We start from the raw sequence: 27,960 nt of genomic DNA on the forward strand, positions 1-27,960 counted from the left end.
TTCTTGATCTCTAAGCCCCTGCACTGCAAGGGTTAAAAGGGACCCCCAAAACAATGAATGAGCGCCCCTGTACCCACACTCAAAAAGATGACAGGACACACAGAAAATGATCCTTTTCTAAATCAATACAATTTCTCAAATTTATTTTTCTTAAAGAAGTACTTCTAATCTCTGTCAAAAGGGAGGTGAGGAAAGATCCTCCCTCCCTTGTAAACACTGAAATACAGATCTGAGAAACCAGGGTCGACACACACAAAAAGTGCATTTTACAAAATTATCAACTAAAATATATTTTACATGAATTATGCTCCATTGAAATTCTACCAGCTGCATTTTCAGGTTCGAAAAAATATTTCCACATCTAAGAGATTTCAAAAGCATTTAAGTTCTGGGTAGCAGACCCTGGGAGGAAGGACCTTGATTTCTCCTGCTGGGTGGGGCTGGGCTCCTAGGTGGCAAGGACCCAGCACCCTGGGAATCAAATCAGCAGGCTCCAAGACTGGCTCTTCAGAGCCCCTACTCTGCCAACCTCTCCTACTGCACAGCCCTCCTAGACCGATGCCTTCCTCCAAACAGCTTATTCCATTCAAGGGAACCTGAGTCCCTTCTCTTCAGGCTTGGGATTGGGCTTTCCCTGTGTAAATTCACCTCAAGCATCCAGGCCTCCCTCACCTCAATGACCAAGCAGGAGCAGCCCAGTTTTCTCAGGAAGAGCATAGGGTCAGGGCTGCTGGAGTGCTCTCAGGATTCACTTCCATCTCCTCCAGACCTGGCCTGACCCCCCACCCCCACCCCCCAATGCCACCTACTCAGCCTGCTGGGTCCGTGTCTGCCCATGTGGGGGTAAAGGACCCAATGCTGCCCTCCTTGTCTCCTGCTCCCAGGGATGTGCTCACAAGCAAGCTCCCCGTACCAGGCCCAAGCCACACAGGGCTCTTCTCCCTCCCCACATGCTCCTCTTTGGTACAAACAGGGAAGAACCAGGCTGCTCCAGCCCTCCCACAGAGAACTTCATGGTAGGGCCTAGCTCTGGAAATGACAACAGGGGGCTGAGTCTCCTAATCTACTCTGGGGAGCAGTCTGAGAACAGGGCCCCTGGGCAACAAGAATAAAATGGGGTCTTTAGTTCCTAGAGTGAGTGGCTGCAGCTCAGCAGGTCTGCGGACTGATTCAGTGTTGTTTTTTCACTGGGATGTAAATTAGTGCAATCTACAAAAGACTAGGGTGAGGGGTGGCAGGGCAAGGGGAACACCAGTGTGGCCTCCCTTCCCTACATGGAGAGTATCTTTGAAGAAGTATTCAAAGCTCTGAAGCCCTCACCTGAGTGTGCAAGGCAGCCCATGAGGCTCTGGGTCAGTTCTGCTGTGCACTACACAAGGCCTGTCAAAGCTGCCCCTTAGAACCCAACACTGCTGCTCTGCAGGCCACCCTGGCCGAGGTGGTACTGTCCTACACGCAGGCAGTATACGGGGAGTGGGAGTGCCAAATGGTGACAGTGCCGATGGCCGTGCTGGAGGCCCTGACGGGTGCTGCGCAGCTCTGGGACCCTCACATTGCAGCGCCCTGGGCGCTTCAGTGAGCTCTGCAACATGCTCAAGGCCATGCTGCAGAGGAAGACAGCCTGTCGGGCACTGATGAGGACGAGGACCAGGCTGAAAACGACGCCGTCGCTATAGAGGACGCTGGTGAGGCCATTCCTGCCCTGGCAGCTGTGGCTGGGGAAGACGCTTTCGCCCCCTTCTTTGCTGGGTCTTTGCCATTATTGCTCTGCAAGACGAAACGGGGCTGCACAGTGGCAGGTAAGTCCTTTGCAGTGGGGAGTCTATTAAGGGCCTGGGTGCTGCCTCAGACCAGTTTGTGTCCCACCTGTTCCCCATTGCTGAGCGCTGCCTGGGAGGCAGACTCCGAAGTGTAGAGCAATGCCACCTTCGGGCTGGGTGTGCTGGCTGATCACAGGGGCTGCCCTGCCCAGGAATACTTCCCCAAGCTGGTGGGCCTCCTGTTGACCCTCCTGGCACGGGAGCATTGCAATCGTGTCCATGTTATCTTATCTGTGGGGCACTCACCCATCTACTGATGGCCAGTCCCACAAGAAAGCCAGAGCCCCAGGTGCTGGCTGTCCTGCCGCACACCCTGCCACTGAAGGAGGACTTGGAGGAGTGGGTCACCATAGGGCACCGCTTCAGCTTCCTATACCAGAGCAGCCCTGACCAGGTTGTAGATGTGGCTCCTGGACATCTGTAGCCTCATTCAGGCTGATGACAAGATCCCACCAGACACCAAGGCTGCAATGCTGCTGCTCCTGACATTCTTGGCCCAACAGCACACTGACAGCTTCCACTCCACTGGGCTCACCGCCTGGCGATAAGGCTCAGGAGCTCCAGGCCATTCTGAGCCCTCACCTAGACTGTGGGCTGCAGCTGGGCCAGAGAGAACAGCCTTCTCCGGGCCCAAAACCACCTCTCAGCCCAGTTCCACCTCATGCCTTACCAGATTCTGGGGTCCCAGCCCTGCTTGCTGCCTTATGGGGCTGTCCCTGGGGCTGGATCTGCTATGCTGTGGGACAACACAAATGGACTCATGACAACATATTGTAATAAAGGCAGGTTTGATTTCAGGTGGGTGTAGCTTTAAGAGTCATGTGTGAAGTTCTGCAAGAGGTTTCCTAGAACCTCCAAGTGTAAGGCATGAGGAAAAGTCTTCAATAAATCAGGTAGCAATTTTCCTTGCCCCCTGTCCCCCACCCACTCCTAGCTCCCTTTTGCCCTCCCGGACATGAAAAACCCCATGTTGATCAGTTAACTTCAGGGAAGCCAGACCTGCTGGGTGGCAAACAGGAAGCTGACACCCATGACTCTGAGGGCCAGGTAACTTGTCCCAGCACCAGGGGCTATTGCAGGGGCAAAGGAGGAAAGCCAGGGAAAGGCCCTGAATCCAGGAAGAGGAAGTCAACGCTCTGGAAGCCAGACTCTGGCTCTCTATGCCTCAAAGGAATGAGCTGGGAGCAGTACTAGAATCTGAAAGAGGCTGGTCCCAGGCTGATGGGGAAGCAGCAGGTCACAGTGGGTGAGGTAAAGCTGGCTCCCACTATCCCTTGAAGGGCCCAGAGGAGGATAAAGAATGGCCTGTTGGGCCTGGTTCCTGAAGGACCTCCTCCTCCCCCGAGGGTCCCATGCCCCTCAAGCCTGGCCCAGGCTCAGGGAAGACTGCCTTCTTCAGGAGTCTCTGCCCAGGGACCACAGAGAGGTACGCTGGACCAAGCTGTGGGCTCTGATGCTTTTCTTATATCCCTTCCCTCCCATAAGACCCGGAACCCACAGGGGCCCTTGCCCTCCCCCCAAGAGAACCACAGGCCAGCAACCTCGGGTCCCTGTGGCCCCTTAACCAAGTGCTGTGCTTCAAGCAATGCCCCCTCACCCGAGCCCCACTTGCCCATGGGCAGGAGGAGGCTACTGGGGGTTTTTGAGGATGCGGCCATGGCGGAAGTCATAGACGTGGCGGCAAAGAAACACCAGCTCAGGGTCCGTGTCCTCGGGTACTGTGCGGTGTGGCGGAGTGGAGTAGTCTGCAGAGGGGGGCACCAGTGCTGTCTTTCGGCTGGGTAGACCCTCGCCTCTGCGCTTGGCCATGGCACAGAATCTGCAGTGACACATCATTCACCTTTAGCAAAGCCACCTTTGCAGAAAGACCTTCCCGTCCCTTCCCTTCCCTGCTCAGAGAGCTGAAAAGTAGCCTTCAACCCCCCACTTGGGCTGGTCCTGCCTCACCTGTCCTAGGGGCTACACCCTCTCTGCCAACTGCCAGTCTGTCACTGGGGAAACACACCTGCCAAGGCCTCCCTCATGACCACCTGCCAATTCTCCTTGGTATTTTCTGAGAGCCGTACTGTAACTACCCCCAATTCTGTCCAACCACTCTGCCTCAGACAAGCAACAATTATTTTTTTCTTCTAAAAATATTAGATGGCAGAAGCAGGCTGTAAAGAAGAACCTTCTGGGAGGTCAGGCCCAGTGAGATTACAGGCAGCCCCCAAATAGCCCTGAAGAGTCTGAGGGGAGAGGCTAGCCAGAGACACAGGCCACCACCCACCTGCAGTACTCTGCAAAGGTCAGCACATAGCACTTCTCCTCGATGCAGGCCACACTGTTCTGGTCCTGATGTCTTGATGCAAAGACTTCATTCTGCAAAGGCTCAAGGGGAGAGAGGAGATCAGTTACCGGGGTTGGAAGCACTTAATTCCAGGGAAAAAGTGGACATTAACGCCAACCCCTCTGCTGAGACTCCTGACCTGAGATCACTCCAGCTAGTGCCCAGAAAGCCGGGGAGCTTCCCTGGAATGTGGGCCTAACATCTCCTCACCTGGAACCGCAAGGCATTCCTCCCAGATTCTGAGGGAGCACCTGGAGAACCCAGGTACCCCCTCCAGCCCCTCGTTAAGATTCCTAACCCCCAGCCAGGGGAGGAGGGGGAGTCAGTGTGCATCTTCCCAAAAAGTGCCAGAGGGACAGAGTGAAAGCAGGCTCAGACGGGGGTGGGGGGGTTGGGGGGGGAGGGCGCGGCAGGCGGCAGGAAACACAGCCAGAGGGCATTAGCACTTCTAGCACACCACTGGGTATGGTGCTAAAGATTAGCAGTCTTTCTCCCCCTCCCTCTCATGCTGCAGACAGCATCAAAGGGGGCTAGGTGTGCCACTCCACTTCCCCTAACTCTTTGAAACATGAATTGGGGAAAAGAGGCTGAAACCCAGGCCCTTCCCCAAGTTCTCTGGTATCCAAGGTAACAAGTCTAGGTACTTGACTACCCATGGCTGTCCACCCAGTATCACCTCTTTATGCTACAACATCTCCTTCTGCCAAACCCTGCCTTCCCCATTCCATTTGCCTGGTAACTCACCTCGTGCATGCTGGGACTGCGGCCTCCCTGTAAGTGCTCTGGTCTGTAATACCACAGGAGGCTCATCATCAGCTCTCCTGGGGGTACAAGAGAAGCAGTCAAGGCTTGAGCTGGCAACCCCAGAGTTATTTCGGCAGGCAGGCTGGCCACTTGCCCTGGAGGCTCATCCAACTTCAGTGCTGGGCCAGTGCTGAGCCTCTGCCTCAAGCCAAGCCTGGCATTCAGAAGCCTGGAATGCCATTAGGTATGAAGGGAGAAGGGGGAAAGTAATGACAGGTGAGGAAGGGGGGGAGGTTCCCAGGTTCTGGTGGCTGGAAAGGTTAATGAGCTGATGCAACCTAAGCGACAAGGCCGTCTGTCTGTAGCCCTCGGTAGCAGACAGACCCCGGATGAGTGGAAGGCAAACTGTGCCAAAAACACGGGGAGACCAGTGCCAGGAAGGGGGGGTACCTGATTCAGGATTCTCCCAGAGGGCAGAGATCTTGGCCACATAAGGTGTAGACGTCTTTCGTGGGCCTGACTTGAGGAGGACAGTATCCCGGACTCGAATGGTCTCTCCATGTCGCTCCACCGCTTGGTAGCTCTTTCGAATGGCTGGTTCTGGTTCATCCTGTGCAATAAAGCAATGATATAAAAAGGCTTGTGTGGCTGCACCGACTACCATACCCCAATAACCGACTCACTCCAACCCCCAGCACTGGGTAGGTCCTCAAGCTTCCTAATGGGATAGTCCAGGTTTGGCCCTTCAACCACCGCTGTAGGTGGTATAGCCTTAGGTAAATTAATTACTACTGCTAAGCTTCAGTTTCCTCATCTGTGAAATGAGGATAATTATAGGAACATGGGGTATGTACCTCATAGGGTAGTGGTAAGGATGAAAGCAGATAATGCATGTAATTAGCACAGTTCTGGCACCTCAGAAGTGCTCAGTAAATTTTAGTCAGCATTCTTTTCATCATCCCAGATGTTCCTATATCACTGATTTTCTCTGCCTATCCCAGTTTTCCATATACATACTTACCTAAAAAGCCTCTATGAAAGATATGTTTTATTGATTTGGGAGAGAGAGAAACATTGATTGGTTGCCTCCCACACAGGGATTTGAACGCACAACCTAGGAATGTGCCGAGTGGAAATCGAACCCGTAACCTTTTTGGTGTACAGGACAACGCTCCAACCAACTGAGCCACCTAGATGAGTGAAAGTCCTCCATTTTAAAATCCAGAATAGAAGGGACAGCATGAGCAGGGATGAGAAATGAAAACACTTCAGATAACTTCCCTGAGAGTCCAAGACAGAGATGGCAGCCACCAGCTGTCTGTGTGCATCCTCTGACCTCCCCGAGGTGCACAGTACAGGATTAGTACAGGACAGGGGAGCAGGCTGGGCCGGCATGACTGGTTCCTGGAGCACAAGTGAGCTGGAGCCCCTTGTCATCTTTCAGAGTAGCTAGAGCCAAGAATCCTGAGATGCAACTCACTTCAGGTCCTACATCCCCAATGTCACCCTCTCTTCCCCCATCCGCTAAGAGTTGGTACTCACCAAGACATAGACCGCCTTCTCACAGGCAGCCCCAACAGGTACCCAGCCGTTAGTGCGGCGGCGGCGATGGCGGCGTGGGCGTGGGCGCTGGACACGTGGTTGCTTGGGGTGGCTGGGCCTGCGGGCAGCCTTGCTCCTCACAGTGTGCCTACAGCTGGAGCCTGTGCGTAAACCTGACTTGGAGCCACTAGGAGGCTTGGCGCTTTGAGGGCATGCACGGGCTACTGTCTGAGGCTCTGAGGTGGGTGTCTGAAGATGAGGGACAGGCTCTGCTGCAGGTGGCACGCTGGGCACAGGGCATCCCAGGAGGGGGTGGGCAGGTGAGGCTGGGTGGCCAGCTTCTGGAAGAGGAAATTCCAGCTGGCCCAGGGACCTGCAGCCTTCTGGGAAAAGGAGAAAGAAGGTCAGGACAAGTAAGGACAAGTAGTAACCCCACCCTGGCCTCTCTGCTTTCAGAACCTGCTCCTATTTTAATTCTAAGTGTGAGCCCAAAGGCTGCAGAGGTGAAAAGTTGGGTCAGGGGCCTTTAAAGTGGATTGTCAGAGTGACTAGCCAAGGGTGTTTCTTGACCTTGGAGACTGGGCCACAGTCATCTCCATCTCCCCTTCTAACCTGAAAGAAGGCGGTGGATAATGGGAACAGCTTTTCTAGCTCTGATTTAATCTCCTCTAAAGCTTCCACAGTGCTTAGGAGCAGAGGAGCTGGAATCAGACAGCTCAGGATATGAATCCCAAACCTGCCACTTAGTTGTGTGACCTCCGGCAAGTCCCTTGACCTCTCAGTGCCTTGCAATAATAGTAGTTGCAAATATGTAGTCTGTTCTAGGTATTTTTCTTTTTATATATATATATATATATTTTATTTATTTTTTTACAGAGAGGAAGGGAGAGGGATAGAGAGTTAGAAACATGAATGAGAGAGAAACATCAATCAGCTGCCTCCTGCACACCCCCTACTGGGGATGTGCCTGCAACCAAGGTACATGCCCTTGATCGGAATCGAACCTGGGACCCTTCAGTCCACAGGCCAACGCTCTATCCACTGAGCCAAACCAATTAGGGCCTAGGTGTTTTTCTTATCAATGTATTAACTCACCTCGTCCTTACAACAACCTTATGAGAAAGGGACCATTATTCCTATTTTACAATTAAGGAAACTGAGACATTGAATAGTTATTGGCTTGTCCCAGTCATGTGACTAAGGAAGTGGGAGAGAACCTTTCGCTCCAAGTCTGGCTCCACAGTCTATGCTCAATTACATGCCAGGTGGCCTCCCATCTGTAAAGTGCTTCAGAACTGTGCTGGCACATGGTGCTTCCACACGGGCCCAGGACAAGCGGGTAAGGACCTTGGGTCCCACAGGTTAGGTGTCCAGACTTGGAAAGTGGTCCAAAAGAGAAGGAAAAGCCCGAGAAGAAGCCTATTCTCATTTCTAAGAACTCCAACTCACACCAGAAGCTGAAACAACCAGTCCGGTCAGAGTCAACTGGTCTATAAAGTTGTTTTATAGACCCCCTACAAGAGGGGTGTGAGGGAGGGGAAGCCTGGGAAGGCCTGGCCTCTCACTTCACCAGCAGCAGGGCCAACCTGCCAGCCAGGATGGCTCTGGTCACCTTGTTTCCACTCAGGAGCCAGGAAGGGAGCCTGGAGAAGCATGTGAGGACACAGCTGCCAATTTGGGGGAAGAGAGATCACTGTGGGGGTGTCTCATCAGCTGTATCACGAGCCTCTCAGGTGTCTGGGTCTTGCCAGGAAGGCAGACACCAAAGCCACAGGCCCTGCGAGCACCCTGTCAGTGCCAGGGAACTCTGTCTGTTCTTAGAGTGTGCCCACCCTATCCACCCCTAGCAAGGTGATGCTAAGCCTAGGCACTTCTTCTCTTTCAAAGCCTGTATAGCCAGGGTAAAGCTGTTCTACTGCAGCTGGCATCACCTACTGGACCTTGTAACCCCCACCCTTTCTATGAATGCTGTACTTGGCTGGCATGCAGATGGTCTGGGCTCCTGGAAAGTAAGGAATTCTAGCTTTCTTCAAGGAGGACAGAAGGGACATGGAAACAACTTGGCAAAAGCCCTAATTTTAATAACTTGCTACTCAGAGTCTAAGATTGGCAATCCCAACGGGGAGGGAAGAGGCCCCTCCTGTCCCCTCCACCACAATAATGCTACCTATGGCAGCCAATGCTGTCAGGCCAAGAAATCTCTCCATAGACAGTGGGGACAGAGCAGGGCTGCTAAAAGCTAAACACTGGCCCCTTTCCTGGAACTGCTCCTAGGCTTGGGGCACAAAACAAGGGAAGTCCTCCCCTTCCAAAGCCCCCTACCTCCCATGCAGTAGTACCTCAAAGAGCCCACAACCCACCCTCCTGGGACAGTGTCTCAGAGACTCTCTAGTACATCCCATCCTCAGGAAGGCTTACCTGCTGCAAAAGGCATTTTGTAGGAACAGCCGCCACAGGTAGTGCCAATGTGGGTAAGAGAAGGGGGCAACATTTCACAGATGCTATAGCCATTCACTTCAGCATCCTCACTGGAACAGTAGTGAGAACCCCAGGGAGGGTGCAGGAAAGGGGTGCCCGCAGGCACTGAGCTCGGGGCCACGAGGGGCCCCTCGGTAGGTGCAGCCACAGGGGACAGCTTGCCCTCGGGGAGCATGGGGCATGGGGAGTAGCCCCCACACTGCAGCCCATCTTGGCTGCAATACAGGTAGAAGCTGCCTAGCGCAGTGAGCTCAGGCCGACCACACAGCCCACTGTAGTCGGCGGGGTTGCCAGGCATAGGCAGGAGGGACAGCTGGGGTGTAGGGAAAGAGGGCTGGTGCAGTTCCTGCTTGGGGGCAGGTGACTCCTCTCCTGGGCGCCCAGGCTCTGGCTTCAGGGCTGCCTGTCCACCCATCAGCAGGGGCAAGTGGGAGCGCAGCCCTAAGGGGCTCTCCAGAGCCTTGCTCAGGGGCTGGTAAGGTAGCTGGCTGGATGGTCCATGAGGGGTTGCAGATAACCATGGCTCCTCAGGGCACCCTTGCCAGCTGGGTGGGCTTGCAGCCTCCCCAGAGCCAACCCCCTGCTGGGCCTTGGGATAGTTCTTGCCATTGACTTTGGCCCACTTTGGCCTCAGAGCCTTCAGTGCTGGTGGCTCAGTGGAGCGCCTGTCTGCTTCTGTGTGGGCACGAGGTGGCCGCAGGGGTAGCTCCCGCTCCTGGCTCAGCTTTAGGAAGGCAGCTGCATTCAGGCTGGCCAGTCTCTTGGGAGCTAGGTCACCATCTCGGCGGGCACCTTCATCCGGTGCTGGCTCTGGGGACAGGTCCCGACTTTCTCCTCCGCGGTCCTCCAGTCGTGGCCGCTTCTTGGAGGAAGACCAGCCTCCAGTGGCCCTGTCACGGTCCCGACTGTGGTGGTGGTCTCCGCCTCGACTGCGGCGGCTGCCCGCCAGGCTGCTGGTGTCCTCCCGCTCCAGCAGCAGGTTATTCAGGGCCTCGGCATTGAGGGAGGCCAGACGCCGCTTGCGGGGCTGGGTGAGGCCAGTGTCTTCACTGGATGGATCCGGGCTGGGGGGTTTGGGAAGGTCAGGGGGCAGCTCATCAGCCTCATCTGCACTCCGTGGATCAGCCACATTTTCTAGGCGAGTCAGCAGCACTTTGCAGGCCTTGGGCTTCTCAGGAACCAAGGGACGCTTACGCAGTGGGTAGTTCTTGCGGCGCCCTGTGAGGTGCCCTGGGCTCTCAGGCATGCCTGGGTCCATACCCTCTGCCCCCTGCTCCATATTGCTGCCTTCCATTTGCAGGGGCTCCCGGCGGCCAATGGGGCCCGAACTCAGCATGGGAAGGGACTTCCTCCGAGTGTGTGTCATGAAGTACCTCCAATCTGCAGGAGAGAAGGAAGGCAATGAGAAAAGCCTGTCCTGCCCTGCCCTGCTTTTCCCCCCACTGCAGCCTATCCAGCCCCACCTACAGTAACTCCGGCCTACCCTCACCCATCTCCAGCCTGGATTTTCACGGGATCCTCTTCCACAGTGCAAAAGTTCAATGAGGTCAGGGTATCAGCAGCTGTGCAAGGAATGGCTGCCCCATTCTTCTTTTATTTTTTAAATATATTTTTATTGATCCGAGAGAGGAAGGGAGAGGGAGAGACAGAAACATCAATGATGAGAGAGAATCATTGATTGGCTGCTTTCTGCACACCCCCTGCTGGGGATTGAGCCCACAACCTGGGCATGTGCCCTTGACCAGAATTGAACCTGGGACCCTTCAGTCCTACACTCTATCCACTGAGCCAAACCAGCTAGGGCTGCCCCATTCTTCTTTTAGCCTAGGGCCCTTCTTTGAACTAAGCCCTGGGAGAGCCTACAGAGCAATGCAGGCCCCAGGGTCAGCAGACAGGAGCAACTAGGAGCTAAGCTCTTAATTCTCTGATTGTTTTTCTCCGGCTAGCTACTCTTCTCTAGCCAGGAAGAGGCTCTGAAGACACTGAGCCAGGATGGGGGCTTGGGTGGTGGGAGTCCATCTATTTCTTCAAAAATAGTGCCGAAACCGGTTTGGCTCAGTGGATAGAGCGTCGGCTTGTGGACTGAGAGGTCCCAGGTTCGATTCCGGTCGAGGACATGTGCCTGGGTTGCAGGAACGTCCCCAGTGGGAGATGTGCAGGAGGCAGCTGATCGATGTTTCTCTCTCATCGATGTTTCTGGCTCTCTGTCTCTCTCCCTTCCTCTCTGTAAAAAATCAATAAAATAATAAAATAAAAAAAAATATTACCAACCCCCTCCCCCTTGATGGGGCTTCTGAGACTGGCCATAGGATGATAAGGAAATGGACAGTGAGGAGTTGAGATGAGGAAGCTGCCTGCCGGGCCATGGAGGAGGCAGAGTCCAGCTTGTGAGGGCACCTGCTGAGCATGTAGGGCTGACAGCTATAATCTGATCGTGCTGGAAAAGCCAAGGAAGGGTGAAAGCCTGGCTTTGAGAAGTCGGTGGTCAGGGGAAGTTTCAGCCAGCCCTAGGAGCCAGACCCACCTTGACTCAGGGGATTCCAGGGAAGGGCAGCCTAAACAGTGCTAGTGCCTAGGGAAAGAATGTCAGTAAAGCCAGGTCCAGCAATTTTGGGGGGAAAACACAGAGACCACACACTAGTGTGGTACATCTTTAACTCCTCCAATAGCCACTAAGAGCTGGGAAAAGAAAATATCATGGAGAAGAACTAACTCAGGAAGCTAATGGGAGCTGTCTTATTAATCCTGCCCTATTCTGCAGGTCTTCTACCTGATAAGCAAGACTCTAGGCAAGAGGCAGGATGGCCCGAGTACCAGGAAGCCCAGAGCCCCTGACAAAAAAAAAAAAAAAAAAAAAAAGCCCATGCCCAGGCACCATCCCTTAACTTTGCTTGTCAAACACTTCCCCTCATCCCCAACATACCTGGGGCAGCCTGGACCCCATTCTGGGAGGGAGGCCAGAGCCAGGTGTGCGCTAGAAGCTATTATGGCCAAGGCAACAGAGTAGTGGGGAGGAGAGTTGTCGGTGGTCAGAGACTACTGAGTGGCTCATTCCTCATATACTCCCTAACCCAAAGCAAGGTGCTGCCAAGTAAGGTGCCAGATTAGGCTCTGCCCTCCCTGGTACCCAGCAACCCCCTCCTCACCCAGTAGGCCTAGACTTTCCAGCTTTATTTTCCCACTGTAATTGTTATTCACACTCACTCTGGGGGGGGGGGACGACTCCTGCTGGGCCAGGATTTAACCCTGAAAGTCCCAGGCCTAAGGGCTCCCAGGGATTCCACAGCCCTTCCCAGCTAGCCCCAGTGGCCTTGGGTCAATGGCTGGGGTCACTGAGTATCTACTCTCCCGAGACATACTGCACTAATTGAGACAGAGTGCTCAGAAAACCAGGGCAGCATGGGTGTCCCTCATCCCTGAGAAAGAACGTGGAAAACTGTAAAAGAGAAACAGCATGCCCAGGGTTGCTCTGGCCACAATGTGGGGAACCTGCCACTGCCCAGAGACCAGACCCCAGGCAAGACTCATAGTCACAGAAGGTAAATCCATTCATTCCTGAAGCATAGACAGGAGAGGTCCTAAAAAATCCCAGGCATCTGCTAGGCTCCTTTAGACTCCTGCTTCTAATCATGGTGACCACTCATCTCTGTTTGCTCAGCATGCTGATTAGCAATGTATTCTTTCATGCTTAAAAGCACCCCAGTTACTTATAACTCACGAGCCCTTTTCTCAAATGCAGGATACCCCTGTGCCAGAGGTGGAGGAGCAGCAACAAGGAGAAACACATCCGTATTTCCTAGGAAAGCCTAGACCCAGCCCTTTCCCACCCCCAGAGGGCCTGGAGATGGAGGACAGTGAACAGACCACACAGCGGAGCAGGGGCCAAAGCCCCTAAACAGGCCCCAAGTTACCAGAGGAGTCAGGCCTGAGAATGGCGGGGAGCCAAGGCTGAGGTCACCTAGGCTTGTGGCCTTTAAGGACACGGAAATACAGAGCAAGGAGGGGGTGGATGGGAAGGAGAGAGAGCACAGGGCGGTGCTTTCAAGCCAGGAAAACGAAAGAGCAAAAGAGCTGAGGGGAACTGGTCTGTCCCTGCTTCTGCCCTGCCCTGTAGAGTAGCCCTCTCTTTACATCCAGTCCCTCAGGGACACCCACTGACCCCCTCCCGCCTCCAATCCCTCCATACTGATGCCCTGATTCTCTGGCTGACTATCCAGGGAAGCGTCTAAATCATAGAGGACGAGTCACATTTCCAAATCAAGCATAAGAGCCTCTTGCTAGCCTCCCTTGATTCTGCCAAATCCCGTCATCCACTAAAAACACCCAAGGCCATCAAAGGCACATTGCAAAACAATTCTTAGCTTCCATGTGGTGCCTAAGGCTGCAATGTCACTCATCACCCTGAGAAGAGGCAGGGGTCTCTACTGCCTGTTTCACTGCACTCCAAACAGAGCAAGTGTGAGTCATGCTTTGAAGCTGGGGCTCCAGATTCCCCCTTCCCCAGATGGGACTGGGTGGAGGGGGCTCCTGGCCTGCAGGGGGTGACCCAACTCCTTGGAGAAAGAAAATCCTGGAAAGCAGTAGGCTTGGTTCCCATTCCAGCTCTGCCAATCCTTCTGCTCTCCTGCCCCTCCCACTTATACACCAGCTCAACCAGGAACTTGTCTAACTGCAAGAGACAAGGGTGCCTGGGTTCTCCCAGCATTACCCTCTTCCTCTCTGGGAAGCCCTGTCTGCCCAGGCACAGGCAGTCCAGGTCCCCTTGGGGGAAGGTTCCTAGGAGGGATTTTCCCAGGGCATATTACCACTCACTTAAGATCATGTCAAGCAAGCTCTCACTGAAGAAAACCAGTCTGACTGTTCCCAGCTCTGAAGAGCAAATAGCCAACCAACATGAAGGATGGCCAGCAAACCACATGTTCAGTCCAAAATCCCAAGTGTACTCTATTTTAAAAAAATATTTTCATTGATTTTTTAAAAATTATTTTTTATTGCTGAAAATATTACATATGTTCTCCCTTTTCCCCCATTGACCCCCTCCAGCCACCCCCAGGTCTTCAGCATCCTATTGTCTGTGTCCATGGGTTATGCATATATGCATACAAGGTCTATGGTTGATTACTTCATTGATTTTATGTGTGTGTGTGTGTGTGTGTGTGTGTGTGAGAGAGAGAGAGAGAGAGAGAGAGAGAGAGAGAGAGAGAGAGAGAGAAATATTGATGTGAGAGTGAAACATAAATCAGCTGGCTTCTGCCTGTCTCCTACTGGGGGTGGATTCCACAACCCGAGCATTTGCCCTGATCAAGAATGGAACCAGAAACCTTTCAGTGCATGAGAAGATGTCCAACCAACTGAGCCACCCCAGCCAGGGGCAAAATCACAAGTGTACTCTAAAGACAGCCAAAGAGCCATCTCAGCCCCAGGCACATCAGGTCTCGGAATCAAGGGGGAGATCAGGCCCAGCTGGAGTGTCAAATAAGAATCTGCTGGGGGAAGTCATCTCCACAGAAATAGAAAGGGGAGGACTGGTCTTTTGCCCTCAAGTTGCAGCAGCACTGTGCACCCACTCCACACCAGCCCAGGTGGAGCACATCCAAGGGGTGAGCAAAGGAGAGCCAGAAGCTTGGACAGTGTGGCCTGTAGGGCTCAACTGAGGGGAAAACCTGAATAGGCAGTTCCAGAGAGCAGAGGCTGGTCTATGGCAGGAAAAGGTCTGAGCCTCTCGGCCAAGGTTCTCCCTTTACTTACCCAGCTCTAGGCCACACTCCCACCCCCAGACTTGGGGCTCTGCCCTACTGCCCTTTCTGAAACCTTTCTTATCCACTGCATTTTACATTTTGCTTATTAGGCCCAGGCCAAGTAGCTCAGTTGGTTAGAAGGTTATCCTGACATGCCAAGGTTGTGGGTTCAATCCCTGGTCAGGACACATACAAGAATCAACCAATGAATGCATAAGTGGAATAACAAATTGATGTATCTTTCTATCCCTCTTTCTCATTCAATTTTTAAAAATTTTACTCTTAGGGCTTTTTGATTTATTTTTAATGGGAGTGGCGTATTCAAGAGGGTCTTAGATAAAGACCCACTTGGTCACCGGAGAAAGGTCCAAGAAGAGCCCTGACTCAAGCCACCTCCCAATTATACCTAAAGCCACACAACTGGTACTAAGTTAAATATTGCCTTCCTCTGCAATCTCTCTTGAAATCACCTCCGGCCCCTCCAGAAGGAATAACACTTTCTCATGAGCACTGAGTTTCTTCAATCTTCTATCAGAGAAGAGCAAGAGCACAAAGGTAGGCTCCTGTTCATTTTAATTTAGTTGATGCTATTTCATGAGAAAACAGAGAGGTGAAGCTGCTGAAATTCTTATGATCGTGTAAGTACAGAGATGTGGCCGGTATCCCCAAGAGCTAGTAGAGTAAAAAGAACCAAACCTTTTAGTCAGGCAGACCTGGATTTAAATGCCAGCTCTGGCCCTCAGAGCAACTTTCTTCTCTGAACTCGATTCCTCATCTAAAAAGGATACACCAAAATGAACCTTACTTAGGAGTGATGGTAAGGATGATAGAGTCACTGTGTACAAACCTACAAGGGTAGGAACCAACATCCTTCCCCGCTTCCAAACCCACAGAGAGAGGTAGGTCTGCCCTGGGCTTTAGTGGTTCCCCACAGTAGGAGTCAAACTTCCTCTGTGGGAAATCTGAAAACCCAGGGTGCACCTCAACTCTGCTCTGCTACTAGTCCACTGAAAACCCAAAAATGTCAACCTTAGAGATTGATGAAGACACTGCTTCTTTCCCATGCAGGATCCACTGTGGGATGAATTATGGGAGGTTCAATTTATAATACAGCAAGAGCACAGGGGCAAAAACTGTACCCCAAAAGACCCTGAACTACAACTCCACACCGAGAAACAACTACAGTGAAAGAGGAGCTCCTCAGATGCTAAAGGCCCAGGAATGGGATCAGAGGGTTTGCATCCTGCCTGTTCCCGCCATCTGACTGCCCCAGGGCCCCAGAGCCCCAGCTCCCTTGTGCCCATTCTGCCTTACTCACTACTTCAGGGTCTCAATTCACTATGAAATCAGGTTAGGATCCTACAAACACCTGGGCAGGAAGCAAGAGGCTCCCAACCAAAGAGAACTGGCCTGACCCCCCTGGACTCAGCTTGTGTTATACATGCCCTGAGGTCTGGCAGCCATTTGAAGAGCTGAGCCTGTCCCCCAGAGGCACAAGCCTATCTACAGCCTGTCAGACCACCTGCTCCTCACACTTCACACTGGGGGATCCCAGGAGCCCAGTGACACAGGAGCAGCCCAGTTGGGAAAATCCATACCCACACCACGTGGGGTCTGGGGTGCAGCTGGCCCTGTCTTTGCCTACTCCTGTCCACTCTGGCCATCCCAGTAGGACAGCCCAGACACACAGGCCCAGAACTGCACCCAAGTATTCAGAACCTCCACTAACTCTGGCTCCAAATGCAAAACCAGACATCCCATCTCTTGTAACTGTAAAGCAGGTGTGGGGAACCTTTTTTCTGCCAAGGGCCATTTGGATATTTATAACATCATTCACAGGCCATACAAATTGTCAATTTAAAAATTAGCCTGCTATATTTGGTCAAACATTTTTGTTTGTTTTGTTAATCCTCACCCAAAGATATTCTTCCATTGATTTTTAGGGAGAGTGGAAGAGAGAAAGACAGAAACATCGATTAATTGCCTCCTTCATGAGCCCCAACCAGGGACCAGGCCAGGGAGGAGCTGGCAACCAAGATATGTGCCCTTGACTGGAATCAAACCCAGGACCCTTTGGTCTGCAGGCCGATGTTCTATGGGCTGGTCAAACATTTAATTAACTCACCTCCAATGCCCTGGCAGGGCCAGACCAAATGATTTCTCGGACCTTATACAGCCCACAGGCCAGATGTTTTCCACCCCTGCTATAAAGGAACATAAATCTTAATGGGGAGGGAAGGGAGTTTTAACTCAGATTATAATAAAGTGGGACGCCCCCATTTTATTTAAGAATAGTAATTAAGTATAAACCTATAGGAGTGGGCAAAAGTAGGTTTACAGTTGTGAGTATTCAAAAGTTTAATCTTATATTATTTATTAATTTTTGTATTTTCCATATGAACAACTATAAACCTACTTTTGCCACTGTATATTAACATTATACAGCAAGAGCTGTATTCCAATTGGTGGAATCTCCTCCTCACTGGAAACTGCCAGTGCCCTACTTGTAGGGCAAGGTCCTTCCTGCAGGTAGTGGGCTGAGAGAGAGACAGTGTACCCTCAGATCTAGACGTTGATGCATACACACAGACCCCTGAGCTAGGACAGTGAGAAGAGAGCATTGTATTTTAGTCATACAACAGAGCTCTGCTTTAAGAAACTCTAACCTGACAAATTAGAAAGTAACCAGGTACAGTACAAAACTAGCCTTTATGGCTTTCTCTAAAGGTACATCCCCTTACTTGAAGCAATCTGCCTTCCCCTAGCTTCTTCCCAGCGCACAGCTCCTATATGGCCGAGGTAGACCTAAACCTGCAGGTGTGGGTCCAACTAAGCCAGAGCACCGTGGCTCATTCCCAGACCTATGGCACCTCTGTGACCTTTGCTCAGTCAGCCAACATTCGATGACCACTTACTTGGTGCTGGAATCCTCTTGGTGCTGCTGCTAATCCTAGTGGGCTTGGTCAATGAACTGAACTTCCCTGAGCTTTGGTTTCCTTGTCTACCCAACGAGGTTGTTATGAGGATCAAGTTAAATAAGAATGTGTTAAGTGCCTAGCAGAGTGCCTGGTGTACAAAAGGTGCTCAATACAAGCTCATTCTTTCCCCCTATATTTCAAGTATTAGGTTAAGTGCTGAAAGAAAAATGCAAAAAAGCCTAAGAAATTGGGAGCTTTGGGCTGGTAGGAAGACAGAGGGCAAGAGAGTGTGACAGGGACTGTGATGAAGTGCTTGGAAGTCAGTGGAGAGAGCTCTCTTCCCACTGCAGCTTCACAGAGGGCACACTTGAGCCAGAACTTCATTCAGACAGAGGTCCTCCTTCATGCCAGGTGTACTGGCAGAACAAAAGCCCAGCAGGGGCCCTGACCGGTTTGGCTCAGTGGATGGAGCGTCGGCCTGCGGACTGAAAGGTCCCGGGTTCGATTCCCATCAGGGGCATGTACCTTGGTTGCGGCACATCCCCAGTAGGGGGTGTGCAGGAGGCAGCTGATCGGTGTTTCTCTCTCATCGATGTTTCTAACTCTCTGTCCCCCTCCCTCTCTGTAAAAAATCAATTAAAAATATATTTTTTTTAAAAAAAAAAAAGCCCAGCAGGGAGTGGGCAGCACTCTGAGAAATTGGCTTCACAAACATTTGGATGCAGGAAGGGGCAACAGACAAAAGCTGAAGTCTTTTTGAGGCAGGAGACAAATGCCCCTTTCCTCAGAACTCAGTCCTACTGGTTCCATGAGACATTTCAGGCTGGGGACGTGGAGCCTGGCTAAGCTTCCTCAGACCCTCCCACCTAGAACCAGCAGTGCCCAGGCTGAGCCAGCAACAAATCTCCTCCTGAAGGAAGACCCATTTGTTCTGGGCAGTTAACAATGTGGGATAAATAAAACAGAAATAGGGCTGGGTTCCCCAAATCAGCAACAGCTCTCCGCAGAATCAGGTGGAAACCTCATGTTACTAATGCACCATTCTTCAAAAAACACAATAGCTCACCAGCCTGCTCCAGGCCCATGCCCAGGAGTGGCAAAGAATATGTGTTGGTTTAACCGCCAGGAGACTCCAAGAACTAACAATTTAGATTTCTAAGAAGGCTTGCCAAGACTCGAGGTGCTCTCTTGTCCTGAACAGAAGAAACTGTCCAGCCAGGAAGAGATGGGAGCTCTGCCCTCAGCATCTCCAGCAAGTGTGTTAACCTACTGAACCAACCAGCCATGAGGAACAAGACCCAAGACAGGCCTTCCCAATGCTCCACCAGCACAAGCAGAACCACAAAGCAGAGCCTAGCAGAGTCATGGACACCCAACTGAGGATCTTACAACCTAACTAACTAACTAAGTTATCAGTGCCACCGCCATTAGGATGTAACCTCTATGGGGACAGGCAGGCTCTGTTTTCCTTACCACTGAATCCCATCCACAGGACTTAATAAGAACTTAATCAACGACGATCTGGCTGCCCACCTGTCCCATCCCATATAATATTTCTACTCTAGCCCAGTGGTCGGCAAACGCATTAGTCAACAGAGCCAAATATCAACAGTACAACGATTGAAATTTCTTTTGAGAGCCAATTTTTTTAAAAATGTTTTTTATTGATTTTTTACAGAGAGGAAGGGAGAGGGATAGAGAGTTAGAAACATCGATGAGAGAGAAACATGGATCAGCTGCCCCCTGCACACCCACTACTGGGGATGTGCCCGCAACCCAGGTACATGCCCTTGACCAGAATTGAACCTGGGACTCTTCAGTCCCTAGGCCAACGCTCTATCCAGTGAGCCAAACCGGCCAGGGCAAGAGCCAAATTTTTTTAAACTTAAACTATATAGGTAGGTACAATGTTATTAACTTAATTAGGGTACTCCTAAGCTGGCCTTTGCTAAAAATGTCCTCAGTCTGATTGAGGTACGTTCGCTGAGGTCGATCCCTTCCAACTCTCCCATCCACACTCGTCTTGTATACTTGTTTTAGGCCAGGGGTGGGCAAACTTTTTGACTCGAGGGCCACAATGGGTTCTTAAACTGGACCGGAGGGTCGGAACAAAAGCATGGATGGAGTGTTTGTGTGAACTAATATAAATTCAAAGTAAACATCATTACATAAAAGGGTACAGTCTTTTTTTTTTTTTTAGTTTTATTCATTTCAAACGGGCCGGATCCGGCCCGCGGGCCGTAGTTTGCCCACGGCTGTTTTAGGCTCTGCTTTGTGGTTCTGCTTGTGCTGGTGGAGCATTGGGAAGGCCTTTCCGAAAACCGACTTCTGCGCATGGTCCACGAAGTTTCAATTGCACTGTACGTGCGCGCCCGCACGTGGTATTTTGTGGAAGAGCCACACTCAAGGGGCCAAAGAGCCTCATGTGGCTCGCGAGCCGCGGTTTACCGACCACTGCTCTAGACTAACGGCATCACTTGGAGCCCAGGACAAGAAACTCTGACACTCAAACTCTCCCCCATCCCCAGGAGCCTCTTCAGTGTAAGCCGAAGTTCAATAGGACTACTTCAGGAAATCTCTTATATTTACACTGCACAACCCTCTTTCACTACTATCCTCTTTCTTCTCTCTCCCAACCTGCCCAGCTATCTTTTCAGGATTAATAGGCACTTCTAGCCATGAGCTGGCCCATCAAGTCAAGGCCAGGGACCTCATTCACTTCTTATCCCAAACCATTAAAAGAGCAAGGCTGGTGCTGGAGGCACACTTCTATCAAGACAAAGAATGTCATGAATACTAAGGTGAACGCAGTAGCAAAGAACCAGAGCTAGCATTCTCAGTTCTGAATCCCCTACGTGTGCAAGGTAGGGAATTCCTGATCTACCAGAGGCTTCGGGTATAACCGATGGCTCATGTTTGTCAAGCACTCACTATGCGCCTGCTGCCAGCTAAGCACATTACATTCAGTCTCATTTATCCTCACAGGATAGTTATTTACCCCATCTGAAAAAGGAGAAAACAGTGGTACAAAGAGGCAAATTCTTTTACCTTCTGTACACCACCCCTGCAACAGAGGACAGCTGCTGGGTCACAGACCCACATTCAAGTTCAACTTGCAAATTCAATTTTGTTTTTCTGTGCTGTTTTAATTATTGGCATAACACATTAATAGTTTTTCCTAATTTTTCATCTTAAAGGAATTGAAGGTGTATTCCAATTAAATGGCATCAGGGAGCTACAAACATAAACATAATTTTACAGACTGTTTCTACAGAAAAGTCTGCTCAAAGATCCCAATAAATTCTTACTAGCATATGCCTTTTTTTAAAAAAATATATTTTTTTATTAATTTTAGAGAGGAAGGGAGAGAGATAGAAACATCAGTGAGAGAAAAATCATTGATCTTGGTTGCTTCCTGCACACACCATACTGGGGAATGAGCCCACAACCCAGGCATGTGCCCTTGACCGGAATCAAACCCGGGACCCTTCAGTCCGCTGGCTGACGCTCTATCCACTGAGTCAAACCGGCTAGGGCTTACATGCACTTTTGAAAACAAACCCATTTCATATCCTAGAAAGGGTTTTGCAAAGGCTTCAAAAGCATCTTGTCTTGATTTTACGGTAAATCCAGAAAAGTCTAGACTTCCCTCCCACATCTAACCACACCTCTTTAATCAGGTACAATATCCTTCTTCCAGCCTGAACTGCAATGAAGACTGACATTTGGTCATACTCCAAACAGCCACCTTAATGTGGGAAGACACAGTAACTGCCCCTTGGCCCCCTCCCTTGGGACCGAATAAATCCAAGTCCTTTCAATTTTCTCTGAAGATCATGTCTTACAGTCATTTCATCAATTTTATAATTGTTTTTTACATTATGTCCAAACTGTATGAACCCCTCCAGGCACACAACAGGGGACACCCATCACTTTGGAGGAGGGTCTATAGTGGAAATATGAATCTTCCCTTCTGGCATACTTGTCAGGATATCCTGGCATCAAGCAGCACCCTAACACCTTTCCCATGATTTCTATAAAGATCCTCTAAAAACGGATAAATCACCTTTACACTACTTGGCCAAGTAAGAATGTGATTAATAAATTGAAATCCCCCCAAACATTTCAGACAGGTAGCGGCAGTTGGAAAAGGGCCTAAGTGTAGGCCATCCTTCTCTGCAGGCAGGAAACTGAAAGCTGCATCGAGGGAGGGTGAGGGGCCCAAACAGGCAATGGAGATGGACTGGAAAGTAGAAGCAGTCAACACCACTCCAGGTGAGATCCCGGGGTCACTAAAAGCAGAAATGCAACAGGTCACTTTGCCTTAACTGAGGACAGGGAAGCACCTTCTCCCAAACCCTAGAAAAACTGATGTGAGAAAGAAGATGTAGACCCCAAATTCCAGCCTGCATCCATACTGTTAATTAAGAAAAGTCACTTGTCATTTTTTTTCATTCAGATAACTTGGTCATTGTGCCGTGGAAAAAAAGTTCCCATTTTACATCTCACAGAGGCTAAGAGACAAACCCATTCTTTTATTCCTGGTAGATCAGGCCTGCAGAGGACCTCAAGGACAGTTATCTTTCGGTGGGGGGGGGGGGAAGCGGGGGGCGGGGAGGCACGGACACTGAATCAGGTGAATGACCAACCACTCTTGCAGGTATATCACACTGGTATGGACTCTGGATGAAAATCCTTCTCAGGACACAACACAAAGTCCTGGACATAACTGCCCTGAGGCCTGCTCACCAAACCTACAATTCTCTGGTCCCCAAGTTTCTAGACCAAGTTGCCTAAGGCAGGGTACCAATTCCCCTCACTGAAATCCAAGGGCCCTGTTGGTTGGTACTCAGCAGCTCTTCGTCTGGTCCTGAGTAGGCCGGCTGCCACTACTCTTCCTCCCTGTTAGCCGGTTTACTGCTCATTAGTGGCCATACCAGGAGGTGAGCAGGGGAAACAAAGGAAATGAAATTCAAACCAGTCCATTTTACTCAAGTTAGGTGCCTCCCATAAAACCAGGCCAGATTTCATCATCCAGGTCCTCTCTGTCCCCTGTTCTGGGGAGACCGAAGCAGCACAAAGGCCAGGAACTGTAGAATCTCAGGACCCCAGGCGTCAGAGCCAGTGCTTCCAATCATCATGAACTTTTGACTAAACTCTGTATTTCCCATCTCTTCAGAGTGAACAAGCACTTCTAGCCATGAGCTGGCCCATCAAGTCAAGGCCAGGGACCTGCAGAGCAGGAGTGCTGGGTCCGCCCTGAGTATCAAAGCATACTCTCCTTGTCCCTCCAAAGCACATCAGCAAGTTCACAAAGCAAGCAAGTCCTGCCAGATTGTGCTAGCAATTCCCATAAATACTTAGACTAGGGTAGTGCTGCTTATGTAAAATGCTTCCCCATTGAGAGATACTGCTTTATTTACATTCTTCCCAACCCATTCATAAAAAGGAGGCCCTTTAATGTTGGGGCTGTCTGTATAATGCTCCATAAACCTGGCAGCTTCGGCTGGCAGCCTTAGTTCAACACAGGCTACTTCTAAATTCCAGAGACATTTTTCCCTTAAGATTTTTTTTTTCTCTTTAATGACTCACCTTGCAACAGGGCACTGAGGCCAGATGTTGCCCAAGCAAGGCCAAGAGGAATAAGAACAGATAAAATAAAAATACACAAGTCCTCCTGAATATTGGGACAGAGAGGTAGAGATGAATGAAAATAAATAAATTGAAAAATCTCTATAGAACTCCAACATAAAGTAAGTATATTGGTAAGCTGAATTCCTTTCAGGTTTACTGAAACTTCCTTTAAGGATGTCAAAATGCTCCCCAACTTATACCCCTATATACCAGAGAAGGTGTGGAGGGTTGTTTTTTTTAACCCCAAAGAAAAAGTTAGAAGAGGGCTCTTTCTGGTTTTTAATTTGGATGGCAGACGAATAAAAAAATATTTATTTTCTTTGCTTCTTCATAGAAGTATTTCAGGGTTTGTTGGATCTAAGAGGGGCATAATTTGCTCAGGGTGAAGAAACTCAGGAAAACCCCAGAAAGAGAGGAAGGGCTATGTTCTAGAACACACAGCAAAAACAGCAGGAGTAGCTGAGGAGAGAGCCCAGGAACTACATTCTGAGGTAGCTTGTCTCCTGCTACAGAAGCAAGGAGGAGAGAAGTAGAAATTTTTTTTTAATTGACGGGGAGCGGTCTACATTGCCATGGCAACTGTGAGGGGTAGCCTTCCAGCTTGGAAGGGAAATGCTGGCCCATTAATCATCAAACTGGGGCACAAAAGGGAGGTTTGGGGGAAAGGGGATGGATGCAGAATTTATTTTTTCACTGTCTAGACTCAAACCAGTCACAGTCCTCATTCCTATTTCCCCCATGGTCCAAGGTTGATGGTAAACAAAAACTGAAGTTCTGAGGCAGCTGGGATCATAGCTCTCCTCTCTGAGGGGTCCAGTATGGGGCTAACGCTACCTCCCATGTCAGCAAGGCCCCTATAAACACCTCATCCAACACCAGTGCCCAAAGTCCCATCCATGGGTCAAATCCAGGAATCCTTTTCTTTTCTGTTGTCAGATCCCATTTACACCCAGGATTGAGAAGAGATAAAACATATGGATTCATTTAGCATGGACAACAGGAAGATTGCATAAGAGCAGCAAAGCCGGGTGAAGGGAATGGCCTGGTGAGGTAGGAGAAAAACAGGATTATAGTCTTTTTCCAATTCATATCTCTGTGGTGTCATGTGAGCAATCCATGACAGATTCTTCACCAGCCAGAATATCAGAAACAGCTAAATTTTATTTGTTCTCCATGCTAAAGCATCCCAAAGATGCCCCATCTATAAACCTTTGACAGAAAAGGTTGGAAACCACACGAAGGGCTCTACACTGAGCATTGCTGGGAAAGCAGAAGGGAAGTCTTCCCTCTGTTCCCACCCAACTAAGCAGTCAACTGCATTTACTCATTCAATAAAAGCAATAGCACTCTACGGGGGCACAAAACACACACACACACACACACACACACACACACACACACGTTTAACACTCAATATTGGCCTGGAGTGGTCTGAGTGACAGGGAGAGGATGGAGGAGTAGGGTTTAGGCTGGAGGAGAGGAAGGTAAAGGGCTCTTCACTGGGGACAACTGTGGAAAGCAGCAGGAGCAAAGATGCAGGGAGATAAATGTGGATGACATGGCTAGAGGAGAGTCATAGGGGAGCTGTCAGGGATCAGGCTGCAGGAAAATGGGAGCCACTGCAAGTCCTTGGATAGGGAAGTTACAGGGGGAAGAAGTGCTTTAGGAAGAATGACCTAGCAGCTGTGGACAGACTGGGTCAGATGGACCAGAGGAAAAGGGAGGCCATGACAACACAGGTCTGACACTAGAACAGCAGGACAACAGAAAGGAAGAAAAGGAGGGAGATATAAAAGACAGAAACTCTTCACTGGCCAACCTCTCCAGAGTAAACCCTCCTAAACACTTGAGCTGACATGAGACTCCTGCCAGGTAAGAGCCTGTCAAAGAGGAAAATCACTGTTGTGGCAATTAATTACCCTTTACATCCAGTGGCCAGACCAGGTTACCCTCTTCTTACTGCCACCAAAAGAAATCACATACTGTATAGCTCCAGACCAGGCACGAGGGCCTTCATCATTCTCCGAATCTTAGACATACAATTAAATTATCTCAGAACAAACTTTAATCTCTCACATGAGGTAACACATCTCATCCCACAAGCCTCAACTTCACTCAGGCTGGGGTCTAGACCCCCCTGGGGAAGATGGAGAGTGGGCATAAATTAACTCCATGCCCATACTAAGCAAGGCTGACAGGCGGCTTTCCCAGAGTGAGATTACAGCCAACCACAGCTGGGAGCAGCTCTTAACCAACACCTATCTGAGGTGGGACTCAAACCCAGATTCTCAGCAAAAGTCTGCATTCTATACAGCCCGAGTCTCCCCGTCTTTGTGTTCCCAACTCTTCCATTTGGGGATCACATGGGGGGAGCTCTGAGTGGGTTTTTACAAATGGGAAAACAGCATCCAGTTTAGAGATGGTCGCTGGTGGGGGTCAGAAGAACTCACAGCTTAAGCCACTGGTTCCAAAGTGTCCTCCAGCTGGCCAAGTACAGGGCTGCCCCTCCAGGACATGTTGTCCCTCTGGGGCCCTTTTGGGGAAGACATGGGATGGAGAAAAGTAGGAAGTAAAGTCCCTCAGGTGGCACAAAGGAAAAGGATTGCAAGCCTTTTTTTATCTAATCATTAAATTTCTGCCTGGATTTATAAACAGCTTTTCATTTCTCTATGTGGATACCTTCTTTGGCAAAAAAAAAAAAAAAAAAAAAGTGCCGAAAGCAGTGTGGATGGATTGCTGGAGCACATCTTGCAGTGTCTCCTAGTCCCCAATACAACTGATCTGTCCTCTTAAAACTGTCGACAATGGGTGACGGGGAGATGTCCCAGGTGGGATTAAACCTCTGCCCGTGGGCAGACTGCTTGCTGAAAGCCTCATTCCTGGCAGGCTCTAGGGGTTCACAGGGCTGTTGCCTAGGTGAGTTCAGCAACCTCGTCGTTACCTGCCAGGCCCACCGAATTGGCTCCCTCACCTCTGCTCCTGTGCCCCTCCACCCTGACCGGGTCGACCCCCACTCTTCCTAGAACCTCAAGGCGATCCGCGGCGGGAGCGGTGAACCGGTGCCACAGCTCCTCCCGGCGGGCACCCCGGCCCCCCGCCGGCCCCGGGGCAGAGTACGGGCCTGTCGCCCGCCCCTCGGGGTGGGTCGTTCGGACCCGCTCCCCTCCCCGACGCCACCACCTGCGCCCGCTCCGGCGCCGCCTTTGTCCGGCGCTTCAACGCCGAGCGGGCCCCTTGGGCCCGACCTGACCCGGCCCCAGAGGAGCGGCGGCGAGGCGGGCAGGGCAGGACCAGGCCGGGCCGCGAGCACGGGGTCCTGCTGTCACTTAGAGGCGGTCTGACAACTTCGATCCCTCCGCCCCACCTAAGACTCGGCCGCCGCTCGGCACGGTCCCTGCCGGGCCTCCCGCGGCCCACACTCGCTCCTCGAACCGGTTCCCTTCCGTCTTCGGCGCCTCCCTTCCTCTCAGTCCGATCCGGTCGGGTCTACACTACCCCCCGCCCCGGCGCGGCCCCCGTCCCCTGCCCCCCATCCAGCAATAACCGGTCAGCTCCCAGCGCGGGAGAGCGCCCCCCACCCAGAGCGGGCAATCCCGCGGCGCCGCCCCCCCCGGCCTCGGCCCCTAGCCTCGGGGACCGCGATGGGGGAGGGGGTGCGGCGGGGGAAGGGGGCGCGGCGCGGGGGGGCCGGGGCCTCGCCGCCCGCGCACTCGGAGGCGAGCCGGCTACGCCGCGGCGAGGAAACAACCGGCGTCCTCCCGCCCTCCGCGGCCCGGGACGCCCGCGCCGCCGCCGCACGGCCGAGCTGCCACCCTGCGGCCGCCACCCGCCCCGCCCCCGACCATCGAAGCGAGAGGCCCCCGGGGGCTGTCACCTCGAAGCGTGCCGCGCTCCCCGATGGCGGGACTGTGGCGCCGGACCCCGGGGAGGGAGGCGGCGCGAGTGAGCGGGCGGCCGCACCTGCTTCGCGTCGTCCGTCCGTCCGTCCCTTCCCGGGCTGGCGGGGGCGGCGGCGCGGCGCTCTCGGTGGGGCGCGCTGACGGGCGGCCGGTCATCTCCCCTTCACTCGTCCGCCTCCCTTGCTCGTTCTCTCCTGCCCACTCGCCCCTTCCCCCCTACTCGACCCCAGCCCTTAGCTCACCGGGACGGTGGCGCGGACGGCGCGGCTCTGGGCGCCCGCAGGCCCCAGCCGGGCTGGAATCCGGCGGCTGGAACCCCCCGGGGGCGCTCAATTCCCGGGCTCCACGCTGCTGCGTCAGCGCCTCCTCCTGGGGGCCGGGGCCGGGCGGGCGGAGCGGGGGCCGAGGCCGGGCGGGGCCGTCGGGGGGGCGGGCGCGCCGAGGCGGGCGGACGGTGAGGGCCGGACGGGCGGGGCAGGCAGCCGGACGGGCGGGCGGCGGGGGCCGGGCTCCGGGATCCGTTACGCTGCTCGCGGCTCCTCCACAAACTCCCCAAGAGCGGAGCCTCCGCCACCCTCCTTCCTGCTTCCTCGTCCCCGGCCAATCAGAGGAGCGCCCCTCGGCCAGCTCCGCCAATCAGCCGCCCCGCCCTGCGCTGGCCCCGCCAGCCAATCCGGCCCTCGGCTCCCCCTCCCAGTCTCCGGCCAATCAGAACCGTGGGTCGGTCGTCCCAACGCAGGGGGCAGCACGAGGCGGCTGGGGGAGGCGGTGCGGGGAGTGGTGGGGCCTGGGGGGAGGGGTACGGTGCCAAGGGTGGTGGCGGGTGGTGGTTTTCTTTCCGGGCTTCTGGTATTTTTT

General features: G+C 52.1%; 1 protein-coding gene across 3 annotated transcripts; it reads right to left on the reverse strand.

Annotated features, from left to right (window-relative positions):
- Positions 1-108: 108 nt before the first annotated feature.
- On the reverse strand, positions 109-27,179 carry BAHD1 (bromo adjacent homology domain containing 1; the record flags this gene model as incomplete). Of its 3 annotated transcripts, XM_081114121.1 has the most annotated exons (7): positions 3,450-3,639; positions 4,090-4,190; positions 4,894-4,970; positions 5,344-5,503; positions 6,436-6,818; positions 8,854-10,293; positions 27,164-27,179. In XM_081114121.1, the coding sequence occupies 6 exons, from the start codon at positions 10,277-10,279 to the stop codon at positions 3,450-3,452; spliced, it is 2,337 nt and encodes a 778-aa protein (XP_080970247.1). The 3 variants fall into 3 exon arrangements, with proteins under 3 accessions (XP_080970245.1, XP_080970247.1, XP_080970246.1); XM_081114119.1 differs by lacking the exon at positions 27,164-27,179 and having other exon boundaries at positions 109-3,639; positions 4,090-4,181; positions 8,854-10,279; XM_081114120.1 differs by lacking the exon at positions 27,164-27,179 and having other exon boundaries at positions 6,436-6,815; positions 8,854-10,279.
- Positions 27,180-27,960: the final 781 nt, after the last annotated feature.

The sequence above is a fragment of the Myotis nattereri genome (assembly GCF_964212035.1).
Source record: "Myotis nattereri genome assembly, chromosome: 1".
Taxonomy (NCBI): domain Eukaryota; kingdom Metazoa; phylum Chordata; class Mammalia; order Chiroptera; family Vespertilionidae; genus Myotis; species Myotis nattereri.